This window comes from Lepidothrix coronata, unplaced genomic scaffold (assembly GCF_001604755.1).
Source record: "Lepidothrix coronata isolate B3197 unplaced genomic scaffold, Lepidothrix_coronata-1.0 Scaffold91, whole genome shotgun sequence".
Classification (NCBI taxonomy): domain Eukaryota; kingdom Metazoa; phylum Chordata; class Aves; order Passeriformes; family Pipridae; genus Lepidothrix; species Lepidothrix coronata.
In genome coordinates this window covers 3,053,412-3,069,599 of record NW_016690271.1, presented here as the reverse complement: position 1 = coordinate 3,069,599, position 16,188 = coordinate 3,053,412, and the positions used below count along the sequence as shown (strand labels likewise).

At 54.1% G+C, this 16,188-nt stretch overlaps 1 protein-coding gene across 2 annotated transcripts; it reads right to left on the bottom strand.

The window, feature by feature from the left end:
- Nucleotides 1–10,289: 10,289 nt before the first annotated feature.
- On the bottom strand, nucleotides 10,290–13,795 carry SRSF1 (serine and arginine rich splicing factor 1). 2 transcript variants are annotated; one of them, XR_001875925.1, is made up of 4 exons: nucleotides 13,445–13,795; nucleotides 13,104–13,288; nucleotides 11,712–12,861; nucleotides 10,290–10,795 (listed from the first exon to the last, which is right to left on the bottom strand). XR_001875925.1 is itself a non-coding variant. In XM_017821680.1 (4 exons), the coding sequence occupies exons 1-4, from the start codon at nucleotides 13,636–13,638 to the stop codon at nucleotides 12,239–12,241; spliced, it is 747 nt and encodes a 248-aa protein (XP_017677169.1). In that variant the 5' UTR covers nucleotides 13,639–13,795; the 3' UTR covers nucleotides 10,358–12,238. The 2 variants fall into 2 exon arrangements, 1 of the variants encoding a protein (XP_017677169.1); XM_017821680.1 differs by having other exon boundaries at nucleotides 10,358–12,433; nucleotides 12,689–12,861.
- Between the last annotated feature and the right edge of the window lie 2,393 nt (nucleotides 13,796–16,188).

The following is a 16,188-nucleotide window of genomic DNA, read 5'->3' as shown; positions in this document are numbered from 1 at the left end:
ATGTGCCTCCCCGGTGCTCCCAGGACAGGGAGGGATGTGTGGGACACCTGTGCCCCACCTCGGGTGGCATCTGAGGGACACCTGGCATTTCTTGGGTACCTGAGAGTGGCCGATTTAACACTGCAACAGGAGGGGGGTTTTAATCCTGACCTCCACTTGCCTTCCCCGGGGCTGGGGAGATGAGAACAGGCTTACGGCACTTTATTATTTATTTTCTCACAGCTCTGGTCAATCCTCTTTGCTCGGGCCTGGATCCCTGCTGAGCATCCGAGGCCTCGGCCGCTGCGGCACCGCGGGCGTGGGGAGAAACAGCTGAGCCACCCCAGCCACAGCACTCGGGGCTAAATATGGCTCCTGTCAGCGAGGCTGCCCTGAGACTTCCTCCCGTGCGGGACAGCCGGCTGGTTTTTCTTGTCTCCTGTTACAGATAATGCACAAGCCGGTCCCAAAGCCACAGCTCAGTGTAATGCTGGGGGGGAGGAGGGACAGCAGGGACCAGGGGACGCTCATGAGGGTCCCAGCCTGCTGGCTCAGCCGTGGCTTTGTGCAGCCTCAGGCAGGTCACCTGGCCCTGCAGCCACAGGGTCCTTGGCCCTCCCCAGGCATTTCTTCACCTTCTGAGAGCATTGCAAAACAGTCCTTGTTCTGTTCCGAGTGACGCCTGCGGATGTTTCACGCCTCTTGGGCTTTTTTCCTTGAAACTCCGGTGCCAGAGTCAAGTGGTTATGTCAAAATCTGTTTGCATTTAAAACAAAAAAGAGTTTCTCAGCCCTGTGACCCCAAAGGGAAGTTTGTGGCCATGTGCCCAGGGGCTCGGCTGCCTGGAGTGGCCCGACCTGCTTGGGAGCACCTGCAGCTCAGATGGTCCGTCTGCCTCAGGAAATTTGGAGCCTGCTTGGTTTTGACCCCCCCGTCTGCACCATGGTGGAACTCTGTGCTGAGGCACAGTCTGGAAACGTGCAAAATACCACCCTTGCTCTGCAGAGGCTCTGAATTAAGAAAAGCACACCAAAAAAAAGGAGCTAAAAGGGTTCTCCAGTGCACGTGCAGCGCTCGCATGGGCCCGGCTCGCCTGGAGATGGTCTCTCTGCTCAGCCAAGATTCTCTTCCCAGCCGCTGCACGGGAGCAGCTGGATCATCCCCTGCTCCACCCCGCGTGCCAGCGCCCCAGGGTTTCCCTCTCCTGCCCTGTGTTCCGACCCCGGCACTGCCCTCGGCAGAGCAGGGCTGCAGGAGAGCCCGGAGCAGCCCCGCTGGAGCAGAGGAGACACCACTGCCGCCACTGGTTATTTTCCTCCTGGTGGCTCAGTTATTTTTGTTAACGCTTATTAAGGAAGACTTGGGAGAGCTCTTTGTTAAGGGCTCACACTCACTTCAATTAAAGGCTAAGAAAGCTACCCAAGCGTATCACTGACTCATCGGAGAAATCCCGACGAGCACGTAGCTGGCTAAACTCTGTGTTCTTGTTTCCACAACTAAAGAACCAAGAGGGGATACAGGAACAAAACCTGTAAGACTCAAAGCTGAGCCAGAGAAGAGGGAAATGGAGTTGGAGCCCACTTCCCTCTTGGGAGTGCCCGGCTGAACCCTCCCAGCCCCTCATCCTGCAGCCGAAAACAGAGCTGGGTTGGGAGCAGAACGAGCTGAGGTGCTGAGAGAGTCCCCCGGGGGAAGGAGCTCGCGGGAGCTCTATTTAGAAAGGGCAAGTCTATGCCAAACCTGACGAACTTTCCTTTACCCAGAATTATAACTGGAAATCTAAAAAGCCACAGTGTTTGAAAACACATATTTACATTATATATGCCCCAAAGCAGAATAAACAAAGGTTAGATTTGTAAACTCTCCGTCTTAATTAAAGCAGCGCTGCTTAGGACAAACCCACATAACAGGTGGCTTGAAGTGTTGTGTTATTTAATTTATACCTTCCAGCTCCCTTAGTCATCGAGCTGGGACAGCGATAGCATCAGCAGCCACCCCGCTGCGCCGGCACCGCGGCGAGAGCACGCACAGGGAATTTCTAGGGCACAGGGAACCGGGTGGCCCATTTACCACCGTCCCGAGGCTGCGCTTTTCTGCCTTTTCAAACACAAATCTTCCCTCCGTCCTTCCTTCCTCAGCGCGTGGGGCTGCTGGGTGTCCCCTGCTGCCAGTGCCAGAGCCGAGGCTGGTTGTGGGGAGCCTCCCAGGGACAGGCCAGCACTGGGGCTGCCCCTCGGTGTCACAGCCACGCTGTGCCCAGTGCTGGCACCTCCGAAACCCCCACAGAGCCCGGCTGATCGTGTCCCTCCTGCCACCCAGCACACGGCTCCTGGGGACATCACCTCCAGGAGAACCAATACCTGTCGTGCACTCGACAAACCCCCCTGGCAGGGTGACTCGAACAGAGGAGCTGCTTCCTCCACTGTGCTCAGCCATGGAATAGCTTAGAAGGTGCCTATTTGCACACGTGCCATGAGCTGTCCTGCCTGCTGGGATGGGATGTGGGGCAGGGCAAGGGATGCAGATCCCCTCCAGGATGGGATGCAGGGCTAGGGCAGGGGGATACAGATCTCCTCTGGGGTGGGATGCAGATCTCCTCTGGAATGGAATGCATTTAACTCTACCCATCTTATCCCATGATCCTTGTAGCAGCCCCCCGTGCGTTAGGACCTGCACTGGCACATAAGCAATAAAATCCTTATTTGCTTTGCTGCTCTCTGTGCATCTCCCCTGGGTGTAGAGTGGATGAGAGGCTGCCCACAGTGTGTGTGCACCCACGCACCCTCTTTGCCCGGGACCTCCAAGCCACGTCCCCCGGCCCCTGCTGACACGCCGTGCTCCAATTCCTCTGGGCAAGTGTGTGCTTGCATTGCTAAGAATAGAAACTGTTGTCAAATATTTCAGCTTTAGAGAAGCCCCTTTCTGCTTGTGCTCTGCTCCCTGAGCGACGTGGCGGGCTTTGAATTTCACAGCTCCGTGGGGCTGGAAAGCCCCGAGTGTGTAAACAAGCTGTGCTGCTGGTACTGAGAATGTGCTCCCTGCAGGCAGTTTCTCTTCAGCTGCTTCCCAAGTTTGTATCTTCTCTAGTTTCTCTGTTTGCAGCCTTGATTCCCTCTCAAACTGATCAGGCACACTAAAAAGAGACAGTAAAATACATCTGTGGGAAGCAGGTGTGAAAGCAGAGTGTGTGCCCACTGCAAGGATCAGCCACGGGATGATCCAGCATCCTCCAAAGAGCATCCCTGACCTGCAGCAAAACGAAGGTGGAAGGTGCTGTGAGGACAGACATTCACCAGGCAGAGGGAAAGGGAAATGGAAACACAAAGGGAGAGAGAAAGGAAAAGGCAAAGGGAAAGTGAAAAAGAAAGGGAAAAGGAAAGCTCTTGCCAGATAACTGCCCACAGTCATGGTCTCCCCCAGCCTCGGGGGTGGCAGTGATGCCCTGCCCATGCCCTGTCAGCGCTGCCGCTGCCAAGGGCACCGGATCGTAACTGGTGCATCTGAAAGATCGCTCCACTTTTCAAAAGAGGAAAATAGGATGCAGGAAATTACCAGCCAGCTCGGCTGAATCACTGAGGGAGGCAGGACGGGAACCAGTGGGGAAGCAGCGAGGAGCTGCTCAAAGGCAGGAGTCTTGGTAGCGGGACTGGCAGGGATGGCTGAGCTCTGCCCCGTGCTCTGTGTCCAGGGGTTCAGCACCAAACTTTGAGGTGCGTCACTGCAGGGGTAGATAAGGAGGGAGGGAAGCTGGAAAAGCCAGTGTGATGCCCAGGGCAGTGTAGTCATGGTGCCAGGGCCACACATGTTGTTGTGGCAGCAGGGAGACCTCTGAGTCTGTGTGGATCCAGTGTCAGCTCCCACCACACCCTCCCTGTCCCAGGGCTCCTCAAGAGCCAGGCGATGCCCACGCTCCCGCCAGGCAGGAAAAGCGTGATGGTTACTCCATGCCTCAAGCATTCCCTGGTGAAAGCATTCCCATGGCAAACTGCCCTGCAGTGGTCACTCCCTTCCCTGCTGTTCTCCTGAGCTCTTCCTTCCCCGCTGCACCTCCCGCACCCACTGTCCCCGCTTGGCCACGCTGCCACACCTGCCATGGGAAACCCTTCCTGCCTCCCTGGGATTTCATCATCCTCCCTGATCTTTGCCATCCCTGTGAATCCGTTGGTCTCCTCTCCCCAGGGTGCCGCAGCAGACGGATTCCCGCTTTCCTGCAGCCTGAGCTTCACTTTCCCCGAGGGCTGGCTCTGTTCCTCCGCGGCTCCGACGCTCCCTCTGGGCCCAGCACACGCCAGGGCCACGCGGGAGCCGCTCGGAGCTTCCGGCCGGGCAGGAGCAGCGGGAGCAGGACTATGTTTAGCCCCGCGTCCGCCCGGCAGCGCCCGGGAAAGTGCCCTTATCTCTTCCCACCTCCTTGTCCTCAGCCGTGCCTGGGCTAATCTCTGCTTGGCACCTTGAGCGCCGGAGCTGCCACGAGCCACCAGCACCCGGCGGCCTTTTGTTGTTATTTTAAGTGAACTCCGTCACAAGGTTTTTCCCACAAAACAGCCGCTGTCAGCTGTGCCCCTGTGGGGCGGAAGAGCCGCTCTCCCGGTGGCCACGCCGGCCATGGGGATGCTGCTGGTGCTGTCACCGTCCTCAGCAATGAGCAGAATTGCTGCCTGTGCCCCAGAACTGGGGCTGCTCGTCGCTGCTGCCACAGCAGAGCACACGTGGGGGGCTCCCCGGGGCAGCTGAGGGGTGCACGGGGCCGGGCACTGATGCCACATGGTGTGGATTCCCCACACTGAATATCAGAGCATAGAATCCCACAATGGTTTGGGTTGGGAGGGACTTTAAAGCTCACCCAGTTCCACCCCTTGCCAGGGGCAGGGACAACTCCCACTAGACCAGGTTGTTCCAAGCCCCGTCCAACCCTGAACACTCCCAGGGATGGGGCAGCCACAGCTTTTCTGTGTCCATATGATTTACATAAGATTTACACACGATTTGCACAGAGACTTGCAGATACACAGCATCTTCAGTCTCATACAGGATGTTTCAGAGCCCTCCTGGCAGGTGCTCATGGCCCCCTACTCACCCCATGCCCTGCACTGCCTTCAGCACTTCACCTTTGAGCAACTGCTGCTCTCCAGGAAAACATTCCCAGTTTGATTTAAAAACTTCCCTAGCCAGAGCCTGTACCAATTACTTAGCAGCGTGCTGCTCTGGTTAATCACCAGTGACCATTTTTAGTAATAATTCCTGTGGGGCCGAGGACTGTGGAGAAACATCCGCTCCTGCCTTGCTCCCCTTCCCACCATCTGCCCCGGCTTCTCCCGGGCACGGGATGTACAGCAGCAGGCACATAAGGTCAGTGCATTTAGGGAAAAACACGGCCACTGAATTAGAGCAGCCGAGCCAGCGAGGAAATCCTAACGCTAATCCCTGATCTTTCACTGACACACGGCAAAGCTCGGCCCAGCCGGCTGCTCCCTCCTCCCCAGCCACAGCTGGAAAACACGGATAATGCTGCATTACCTTCCCTGCAGGGCTGCTGCGATTAATAGCAGCGAAGAGCTCCGAAATCCTTCAGGGATGGGGTTGGCAGGGATTAATACCCAGCTAGATGGTCCCCCAGGACCTTTCGCCAACACCGTGCCCCATTTTCTTTATTCTTTGCTATTTACTTTTATTTTTTTCTGGGACCTGGGTGTTGTTTAATCTCATTTGGCAGCTATGGATTGTCTCCAAAATAATCAATGTTTGTGCATTCATCTGCATCGCTCAGCTGATCCCACAGGGATGAACATCCAGCACTGGCAGGAGCCTCGGGCAGAGCATCCCTGCTCTCACCAGCCAAGGAACCAACTTTCCTCCATGTTTCCAAGGGGGTAACAAAGCCTTTGGTGGTACCAGGCAGCTCTGCCTCAAATTAATTTCGGTGCCATCGGGAAAACATCCTGTATCATGCTGCAAATCAGGCAGGGAATGATGCTCCCCCTGCCTCCCCCCTGCCTGCACCCCGTGTACTGTAAAGGCAGGCACGTGTGAGGATGGAGAATCAATGGATTCAGAGTCAAATCCAGCACGGAGCTGCACAGAGGAATTTTCTCCCCGTGTTTTAACCAGTATCAAAAATAAGCAGAAAAATAGAGCCCTGCCCTTTGTCGGGGAGGAAAACACCCGGAGTTCAGCAAACTGCCAAGTTCTTCATGTTTAAATTTCCGCTGGCAGCTGCTCCCCGCAGCATCCCAGCCAGTCCAACACCCCGCGGGAGCCGGGCAGCGCCGCAGCCCCGGGTCCACGCCGGCAGCCCTTCCCGGCTCGGCATCCGCCTGCTCGGGGCTCGTGGGGACCCGGCTCGTCACCGGCTGCGCAGAGGGCGAGAAACGGGGCTTTCGAAAAAAATACCAGACCCGGAGCGTGAATCGCGGCTGAGTCACCGAAACACGAAACTCACTTAAGGGATGAATTAGAGCTATTAGAATACAGAGGTAATTACTCATGCGAACAATGCCCTGCTCGACTCTTTAATGATTACACAAATTAGTGCATAAAATTATGTTAATGGCCCTGCAACTGGCACATACAGCCAGCCCGCCCGGTGGGAGGGGACGAGCAGAGCTGAGCCTCAGCACCCAGGAGCGAGGTGAGGGCTTCAGCCTCTCCTGGCATTCCCTCACCTCGCTGGGCTCTGTGCCGGTCCGGCCTGCAGTTCTGCCAGGCTCCATGTCCATCCTATGGCTCTGCCAGGCTCCAGGCCCATCCCATGCCTTTGCTGGGCTCCATGCCCATCCTGCAGCTCTGCTAAGCTCTGTCTCCATCCCACCCCGCAGCTCTGCCATCCCATCCCATGGCTCTGCTGGGCTCTGTGCCCATCCTGCGGCTCTGCTGAGCTCCATGACCATCCCACAGCTCCAGGCCCATCCCATGGCTCTGCTGGGCTCTGTGCCCATCCCGCAGCTCCGTCAGGCTCCATGCCCGTCCTGTCCCATGACTCTGCCAGGCTCTGTGCCCATCCCATCCCGCTGCTCAGCCGGGCAGGACAAAGTGCTACGAGGAACGCGCAGTGCGGGTGGTACATCAGTCTGACTCTCCTTCAGGCACGCGGGAGAGGGATTTTAGGGAACATTTATTAAACAGGGAACTTCCTGGAATCTTGATTTTTCCAAATAATTCAGCTTTCCCTTTGAAACAGCTCCAAGTGCAATTCCAGATAAACTGCTCTTCCCTGCGCAGGTGCAGCGAGGATCATCCTGCACTTGGCACGGGGGACTCTCGCCAAAGCTGGGGCTGTTTTTAGCCAGTCTAGAAATGAGTCCCATTTTGCTGCACAGTTAAAACCCTGCTGTTATCAGAAGCAAGAAACCTCGCAGCACAACCAGCACGCACAGATCAATGAATGAATCCCCTGTTCCAAAGCAGAAGTTTCTGTTCAAAAAAAAAAAAGACCTCAAACAAACAACAAAAAAACCCCCGAACTGCGGTTTCTAGGAGAAACCACAAGTTTTCTAACCGTTTCTATTTCAGCCTAATGTTGGGTATATTAAGTACAGGGCTATCAGGACGATGTGCAATTAAGGAGGAGAGATTCCCTCCCTCTCCGCGGTGCTTCCCCAAGTGTTTGCACAATGAAGGCAGTATGGGCCGGGCTGGCCGGGCAGCTGCGCGGCCCAGGGCAGCACAGAGGGGCCACACAGCCCCGGGGGCACAATCGCCCTCAGTTGTACCAACAAAGCGGCACTATCGGAAGCGCAGGAGCGTCGGAACAGGCAGATTCCCTGCTGGAATGGCAGGGCTGCTCCAGCGGGGAGGGAATGCTGCCTGCTCGCTGCACTGGGGTGTGCAGCAGAAACACCCCTGGCCTTGGGATGGAAGAATTATTTAGGAGAGGAGGTTACATTTGGTTGTCCCCTCTGCTCTAGCAAAGGTAATTCCAACCTCTAATTCCCACCCCTTTCCATCTTCAGACAGTACAGACTCTCAAAACATTGCATTTTGGGAAGAACACATTCATAAAAGAAGACACTTGGTGCCTTGGTTTGCATCTGTTAAAATCCTAGGAAACATGCTCCCAGAAGATGTGCTGGCACAGCAGCCACCACGGGCTGCCTGGCTGCCTGCAGGGAGCCTGCTCCCACTAATGCACTGGGATATTAAAATAAATGGAAGTTTTACCCAACAGCCCCGGCTGGGCGAGTGGATGCAGCTCTGGAAGCAGATTCCCCGCGAGGGAAGGCAAGTGGGTGCTGACTCAGGTTCATTTTCATCCACAGTCCAAGAAGCCAAAGGGGGGAAGAGATGGCACCGGGTTCCCTGGGCTGTGCCAGGCAGGAGTGCTGCTCCCAGCACCCGCTGACTCCTCACCATCTCCGTCACGTCGTTAATGAACTCGTAACGTGGTGTAATTAAAAACTGAGAGTGTGTCAGGAGGCACAGCCTCCTCCAGTTAACTTTTTCTAGCGCTGTCAAACCCGGTTTATAGCACATTCCTGAGACATTAATTTAATTCCTCTATTTTATGTCAATCAGAGGACACGGTGATCCCCCCGAGGACGGTGAAACACACTGGATCAGAACCCAAAATTAAAACATGGGGCACTTGGGGAAAGTCTTGCTTCACCCCATGGCTTTCCTGCTCCACCACTGCCTGTCTGGCTGCTCACAGCATGATGACAGAAACAATTTCACAGGAAAAGAGATGAAACGAACCAGAGCTCCACACTGGGAACAGGTTTATTATGGCATCTCAACGTGCTTTACAAACCCCACAGCTGGGACACAGAGAACAGAGCGAGTGGGTGATGCTGGGGCAGCGTGCAGCTGCAGGAACCCCGAGGACCCACAGCCAACCGAGCTCTCCCCTCAGAGGGGAACCCCAAAATGAGAGAGGGAACTCATCAATGCTCCTTTCCCTTCTGTTTTCCAGGTGAAACGGAAACGCGCCTTGCAGGAAGGTGACATGCTCCACAAATCCCAGCACCGAGGAACGTTGTGTGACCTCCTCCTCCTCTGAGTCAGTGCCCTCCCGTGTCCCCCCAGGGAGGATCAGCCTTTCCACGGGCTGATCCAAACCACTGACATAATCTCGGAAGCAAACAGCCCTCAGGTATTTCCCGCTCCAGTAGCTGATCCACACAGTGAGAGCTGGAGCACATCCCACACCCGCCGGCTCTCCAGCACCAGGACTGGGCTCAACACACTGCAGCCTTCCTGCACCTCCAACACACACCTTGCACAGGGAATTCTGTGTTACAGCCTTCCTGCACCTCCAACACACACCTTGCACAGGGAATTCCATGTTACAGCCTTCCCGCACCTCCAACACACACCTTGCACAGGGAATTCCGTGTCTCATAATCAGCTGAACCACTCCTGAAGCTGGTGCTCCATGTGTTAACAAGCTCCTCATGAACCTGCATAGAAGCACAAGCTCTGCTTGGACTCTGGGTCAGACCTGACCCTCCTGTTTCAAGACTGTGACCCCTTTGTCTGTCGGGATCCTTCACTCCTCCTTTCCCAGGGGTCACTTTCTTCCCAAGCTCCAGTCCTGGCAAACCAAACTCTTCAGGTCTCTTCTTGTGAAACAAAAGGTTTTGCTTCCTTGAGCACACCCAGAACCTTTGTTTTAAAACTGCTGTTTAACCTTTCTTCAGCGCAGGTGATGGAACAGATCAATTCTGTTCCCAGAGCCCTTGTGTCACCAGCCCATACCTGTGCAGCCCACTCCACTCCCTGGTTTCCTACATCCTAAGAAGCTTCTCCGACAAGAGTCACCCACCTTCCCACAGGGCCACAGACTCCTTTGGGCATCCACCTTCCTCCTGGGGATGGTGCCATATCCAGCCTGGCCACGTACACCACAGGGGTGCGATTCCCTGTGCCCACAGCTCCGTGATTACACCACTATCCCAGCTCCTACATAACCACCCTTCCTCAGCTCCTGCTCCCTGCCTCATCCACCCACACCAGAAGGGCCACACAGACCAGTTCTATCCCAATTTATCCTCGGGAGCACAGTGGGAGCAGTGCCAAGCCCACGAATCTCCCATTTTCCCCATGTGATCTCCCAGCCTTATTAACATTCACATTAACACCTCCTCCTTTAAAGCAGTGAGAATTCCTCCTTTTCCCCTCCCCATACACTAAATTCCACTCATTTCCCAGGGAACTGATCCTTTACTGAGGAGAAGCTCAAACATGGGCGCTTCCTGTGGAACACTCCGGCTCTGTTCCACACAAAAGCCCTTTGTCTGGGACCTCTGGATTCCCGAAGTGAGGGCGGGTGGGCGAGGACGAGACTCCGCGACCAACGATGACACCAGGCGTGCTTTTGTAAAAATTTATTTGTCAAAGAAAAAAAAAGCAATGGCCAATTGAAACCTACGTCATCTTTAAACTCCAATTTTGGTCTTTAAATTTAGAGAAGTGACTTATTTACTTTTTTTTTTTTTTAAACAAACCCCCCTTTTTCCCCTTTAAGGTTTACCATCTACTCGTGCTGAATCCTTCCAAGGAGATTGCTCCAGCGTACCTCTCCAGGTCCTCGCTTTGCTCCTTTTACCAAAAAAATGCAAAACTCCATCGTGCATCTTAAGGGCTCCAATCGTCAAAAATAGGAAAAAGAATATCTTTGGAATAGCCAATTGAGTTGAATAAAAAAAATCCACACGAATGCGGTTTGGTTGGGGCAGGAATCCACTCCTATGTTCCTGGTAATTTGATCCCGCTCCATGAATCCTTGTAATTCAGCCTCCCTATCCTATCCACATTATGATTTGAATCCAATGATCCAGCTCCAAGGATTGGGATCCAGTGAGCCCTCTCCAATCCAAACCTTTATAACCAGCAAAACCAAAAAAGAGGAGGCAAAAAGTTAGATACTGTAATGAAAAAATAGGATTCTGGGGAATGATCAGTTATGTTTGCCATCAATTAATTCAGATGTACAGTAATAACTATCAATTCCCCAAAACAAACTTTCCAATGGTGATGCTCAGATAATTCTTTTAGAAACGTTAATTACTATTTGGAGGAAACATTGTAAATATTCACAATATGTCAACTGGAAATGCCAATATACTCAGCGCATTGGTGGGCTACGAGGTTTTGTGGTTGTAAAAAATGGTTTTATTAAACTGGAGAAGTTTTAACTGCTCGGTCTATCCACCTACTATGGAATGGCTGGACTACAGCTGCACTCCCAGCTGGAGGGAACGTTAACAATCGGTGTTTTCACACGGATTGTGAGTCAATCGTGAATTAGTCTAAGGGGGTAGGGCTGACACTTAAATTATTCCCCACTAGGTTTGCTATTTTTTTTTTTCTTTCATTCTGGTACTTATAAAAATGCAACAGCCACGCTGTATCAGTCACACAGAGGACATGCAGATTTTAGCAGTATTGATATTATACTCTGATTGCAAGTTCTACTACAAGTGTACGGATACTACGGACATGGACACTTGTAACCAAACGCTGTGGGACAAATAAACCAATACTCCCCCCCGGCCCCGGTTACTCCTTTAAAAAACTAGAATGGAATACAGAATTACAAAAGCAGGGATTTGGCCACAATTGCCCCCCCAAGAAGAGAAGTTTTAAAAGAGAAGAGCAGTCGCGGCCTGCGGTCACGAGAACATGCCTGAAGCGACACGTGGGGACACGTATGTGCTCGGCCTCAATTCCCCTGTCTCTCAGTATAAGGTCAATACTGCCAAGTTCATCTGTGACAATAGCACTTGGAGTCATACCATTGCCTCCATTATTGATCTGATCCTCCTCAATCCTCCTTTTGACAATCCTAAAATGATTGACATGTGCTCCACAATCCTTTAATCCAAAGCATTCTTAATCCATCTCTTCAGATATGTCTACAGAAAGACACACGAAAAGGCAAGATAAAAATGTAAGATCCCCCAGAAGAGACAAGTTAGCCACAAACATCCCAACATCCCCAGCTCGTCTCGACCACAGTGGAACACTGAGACATTTACACAGCAATACCACAGCTCCAAGAATGTTGGTATTGAACTAGAACTAAACCGGAACAATCCTGACTGACAGCAATTAAAATACAATTTACCAAAGACAGGAGGGGAATGTTGGTGTCGAGGAGCAAATACTCACTAGGGATTTTACACAAGAATGCAATTCAACAATTCAGCCAATTCGAGTAAAACAGTTGGAATTTAAAAAAAAAAAAATAATGAAAGACTGTACTAAGTAAAGAAAACTGTGTACAACATGGGTTCTACAAAAAGATCAGAGCTAGTGATGTTTATGTACGAGATCGGGATCTGCTGTGGCGGGGAGAGTAGCGTGGAGATCCTCTGCTTCTTCTTGGGGAATAACTGCGGCTTCTGCTGTTGCTTCGACTACGGCTCCTGCTACGACTACGGCTGCGGGACCGAGATCTTCCATAGCTTGGGCTTCTTGGGCCATCAACTTTAACACGGATGTAGGCAGTTTCTCCCTATTGGACAGACAGAACTTTCCATTGAAACGTCGAGGCTTCAGGGCCATGTTTCAGGCATGCTGACAGACTGCAGACAGTGCTACTACGGCCGGCACAGACAGCACAGCTCACACGTCTGTCTCCAGCCTCACCACACACTTATTTAGTTGCTTTGTCACCAAACAGTGAACACCACGCGTTCCTTACCTTCCAGTCCTACTGTTAAGCCCCTTGTATCCAATTCTGGCCAAAGAAAGTAAGTGTGATACCTACCTCGTGCGATCTAAATTTAGTGTTATCCAGCTTTCGCACAGCGTAGGTCATGTCTTCCTTCCGCACAAACTCCACGACACCAGTGCCATCTCGGAAAACATCAGCATAACATACATCACCTGCTTCACGCATGTGATCCTTTAAATCCTGCCAACTTCCACTTGGAGGCAGCCCTATGAAAAAAGCAAGAAATTACTTTAAAACCAGATTATAAGCCTCACCCCCGGTACGTACAGCAGCAGCAGGGAGTAGCAAAGGGGAGGGACTGTACCGGAGGAGCACCGAGGGGACACCATTCCTGCCCTCCCAAACCGCACGCAGCGATGCTTTTTAAGGAACAGCTCGCAGCAGCATCGCCACGCCTGCAGGACCCCGGGGGAGAGCACTCGGGCTGAGAGAGAGAGCAATGACTCACCCGAGACGATCACTCTGTACTCCGAGCGCCGGGACGGGGGGCCGTACCTGCCCCTGGGGGCTCCTCCCCCTCCGCCGCCGCCGCCGCCTCTGCCGGTGCCGCGGCCGCTCCGGGGGAACTCCACGCGGAGGCGATACCCATCGTAGTCGTAGCCGTCCCGCCCGTAGACGGCGTCCTCCGCGTCCCTGCGGGCGGCACGGGGCGGGCGGTGAGCGCGGCCGCCGCACCCCCGCCTTTGTTCGCGCTGCCCGCCCGCCCCTCCCCGCCCGCCGCCCCCCGGCCCAGGCCGCGGCCCCGGCGGGCTCCCGGCGGCCCCGGGGCAGCGCCCGCGGCGGTCTCACCTGGGGTCCTCAAACTCGACGAAGGCGAAGGGCGGGCCTCCGCGGCGGTTCTTGAGGTCGATGTCGCGGATAGCGCCGTACTTGTAGAACACGTCCTCGATGTCCTTGGTGCGGATGTCGGGGGGCAGGTTCCCCACGTAGATGCGGCAGTCGTTGTTGCCGGCCGGGCCGCGGATGACGCCGCCGCCGGACATGGCGAGGTCGGCAATGTTTGCGGCGGCGCGGGGCGGTGCGGGGTGGCGGTGGCGGGGCCGGGCTGGGCTGTCGGAGCTGTCGCCGCCTCCCCCGACCGCCGCTCCAAAATGGCGCCCGCGGCTCCGCTCGCGCTGCCTCTGCGCGCACCGATCTCAGCCCGGGACGCACCACCGGCCGCAGCACCTCCCGCGCTCACGGCAAGCCAGCGGCGGCACGCGTCTTCCGCCGCGCCCTCACCGACTCCGCTCTGCGCATGCGCGGCGCCGTCTCAAAATAGTCCCTCCCGTTTTTGCCGCTCCGGAGAAGGCGAACCCGTGCAGGCGGCGCAGCTGTGGGACGCGAGGGTGCGGCGAGCTCGGTTCTGCCGCGGAGAGCCTCCGGTGCTGGCGGCGGGGGGAGAGTCTGTCCCCCGACCGCGGCTTTTACGGCTGTGGGGCGCGTGACGTCACGTCCGGTGCGGCGCCCGCGCCATCGAGGCCCGGCCGGGGAGGGCGCGTCCCACAATGCTCCGCGCAGGGCGGCGGGGGCTCTTGGCGCCAAGCGCGGGGCGTGTCCCACAATGCCGCGCGCGGGGCGCGGGGCCGTGCGCAGCCCTGGGCCGGCACAGGGCCGTGCGCAGCGCCGGGGGGGGCGGGACCTGGCGCGTTCTCGCCGTGTTCCCGCTGCGTTCCACTTGTATTCCCTCTGTGTGCCCGCTGTGGCTGAAGGGCCGCGGGCACAGTTCTGTGCCACTGTGCCGTGCCCGGACACAGTGGGGAAAAGGGCTCTGCCCGCCCCTCGGGGGTAGGACGGAGGCTGAGGCAAAATGGCCGCCCTGAGGGCACAGGGAGCGGGACCGGCCCGCGGCTCAGCCAGACGGGCATTCAGCTGACACATCTCCTCTAGCAAAGTGTTATTAAAGCCCAGTTTTAAATCTACTCGGTTTGGTTCTTTCCCCCCTGACATGGTACTTCCTTACTGCTGAACCCGTATGATGGTTCTCGGGGGCCCTTGCATCAGACCGACCTCGTGGTCCACGTGTTTCCTTTGCACCTGAATAAAATGAGTTTGGACATAACAAACTACGAAGGGACTTGGCTCTTTGTTTACTTAAATCAATAAAAGTGGAGGGACAATAAACATGAGAAATCGAGGCAAAGTCACATCCCAAGAGTTCGCCTTCAAGAGAACATCATCCACGCAGGGCCGTGTACTTGTGCTGTGTGGTGCGTCTGCAGAGGTTTAATGCAGAGTTACATGAAAAATAGACACAAAAGAGGGCAGAAAAGATTTTCCTGCAGAAGAAGCAAGAAAATAATGTACAATTGTGTTACAGTTACAAGATTATGGTTTAAATAAAGTCACTTCAAATCACATTGGAGTAGCCTGGGTTGTCACAAAGCCCTCACGGGTACGATAAAGCAGCCTTAGAGTGAGAAACCACTTCAGTGTGCCCCAGTCCACAAGATAAAACAGATGTGGGAGAGATAGTGCTAAAGATTATAGAAATAGTTGCTTTTGTGCAGTCTGGGTGTCTCTCACTGATCCCTGGGTGTCGTTTGTAATGGCACAAGTGACTCCATGTGGTGCCGGGGAGGTTCAGTCACTGAAACCACCATGATGGTGTTAAAGCAGTGTTGGAGTGAGGAGAAAACCTCTTTAGGCTCCTGAGTTAATTAAGGGATTGTGAAAAATGCCTTCTGCCTCTTCCTTGGAGCCCATCATGCTGCCCTCATTTTTCATGTGTTAATGAAAAATGCATATTCCTCCGGAAAAACAGCGAACCGGTGGCTGAGAGATAGGGAAATATTTTCAGTGTAACGTCATGACGTGTGTGACTGTTACAAATGCTGCTCGTTTTTCTCTCGTTGAGGTTAAAGGGCAGTGATGAGCTCTGCTCTGGGCATTTTTTACAGGGAATGTCAGTGTTGGATTGCTAATGGATTAAATAACAGTGGCTGCTAATGATGGAGAGATGGTATGAGAGAGCCCATCTCCAGGACTGGTGGTTGGCAAAAGGTAAACTCCCAACTGTCTGGGGATTTTCTACATCTTTAACAGAGTTTTATGGTTTCACAATCCACTTTGTAGCAGAACATGACCTGTCGAGCCATGACTGTGGCTCCTGTGGTTCCAGTGCTGATCTATGTGACTTAAGTGGGTGCTTTGGGGTAAATAATGCATTTTTAACATTATTTAACAAGCTATTCACAATTTAACAAGCTGTTCAGTTATTTGCCAGCTCAGTAGAAATACTCATTGGAGTCCCCACCCCCGGAGGTGTCCAAGGAAGGACTGGATGTGGCACTCAGTGCTCTGGGCTGGGTGACAAGGTGGGGATCGGGCACAGGTTGGACTCAATGATTTTGGAGGTCTTTTCCAACCTCAGTGATTCTGTGATCCATGGAAGTGTTCAAAGCCAGGTTGGATGAGGCTTAGAGCACCCTGGTCCAGTGGAAGGTGTCCCTGACCATGGCAGGGGTTTCCTCCCAACCCAAGCCTTTTTGTGAAAAACCCAACAACTACCCTCTCCACAAGAAACAAACCACAAAGAGCCTGATTATGCTCCT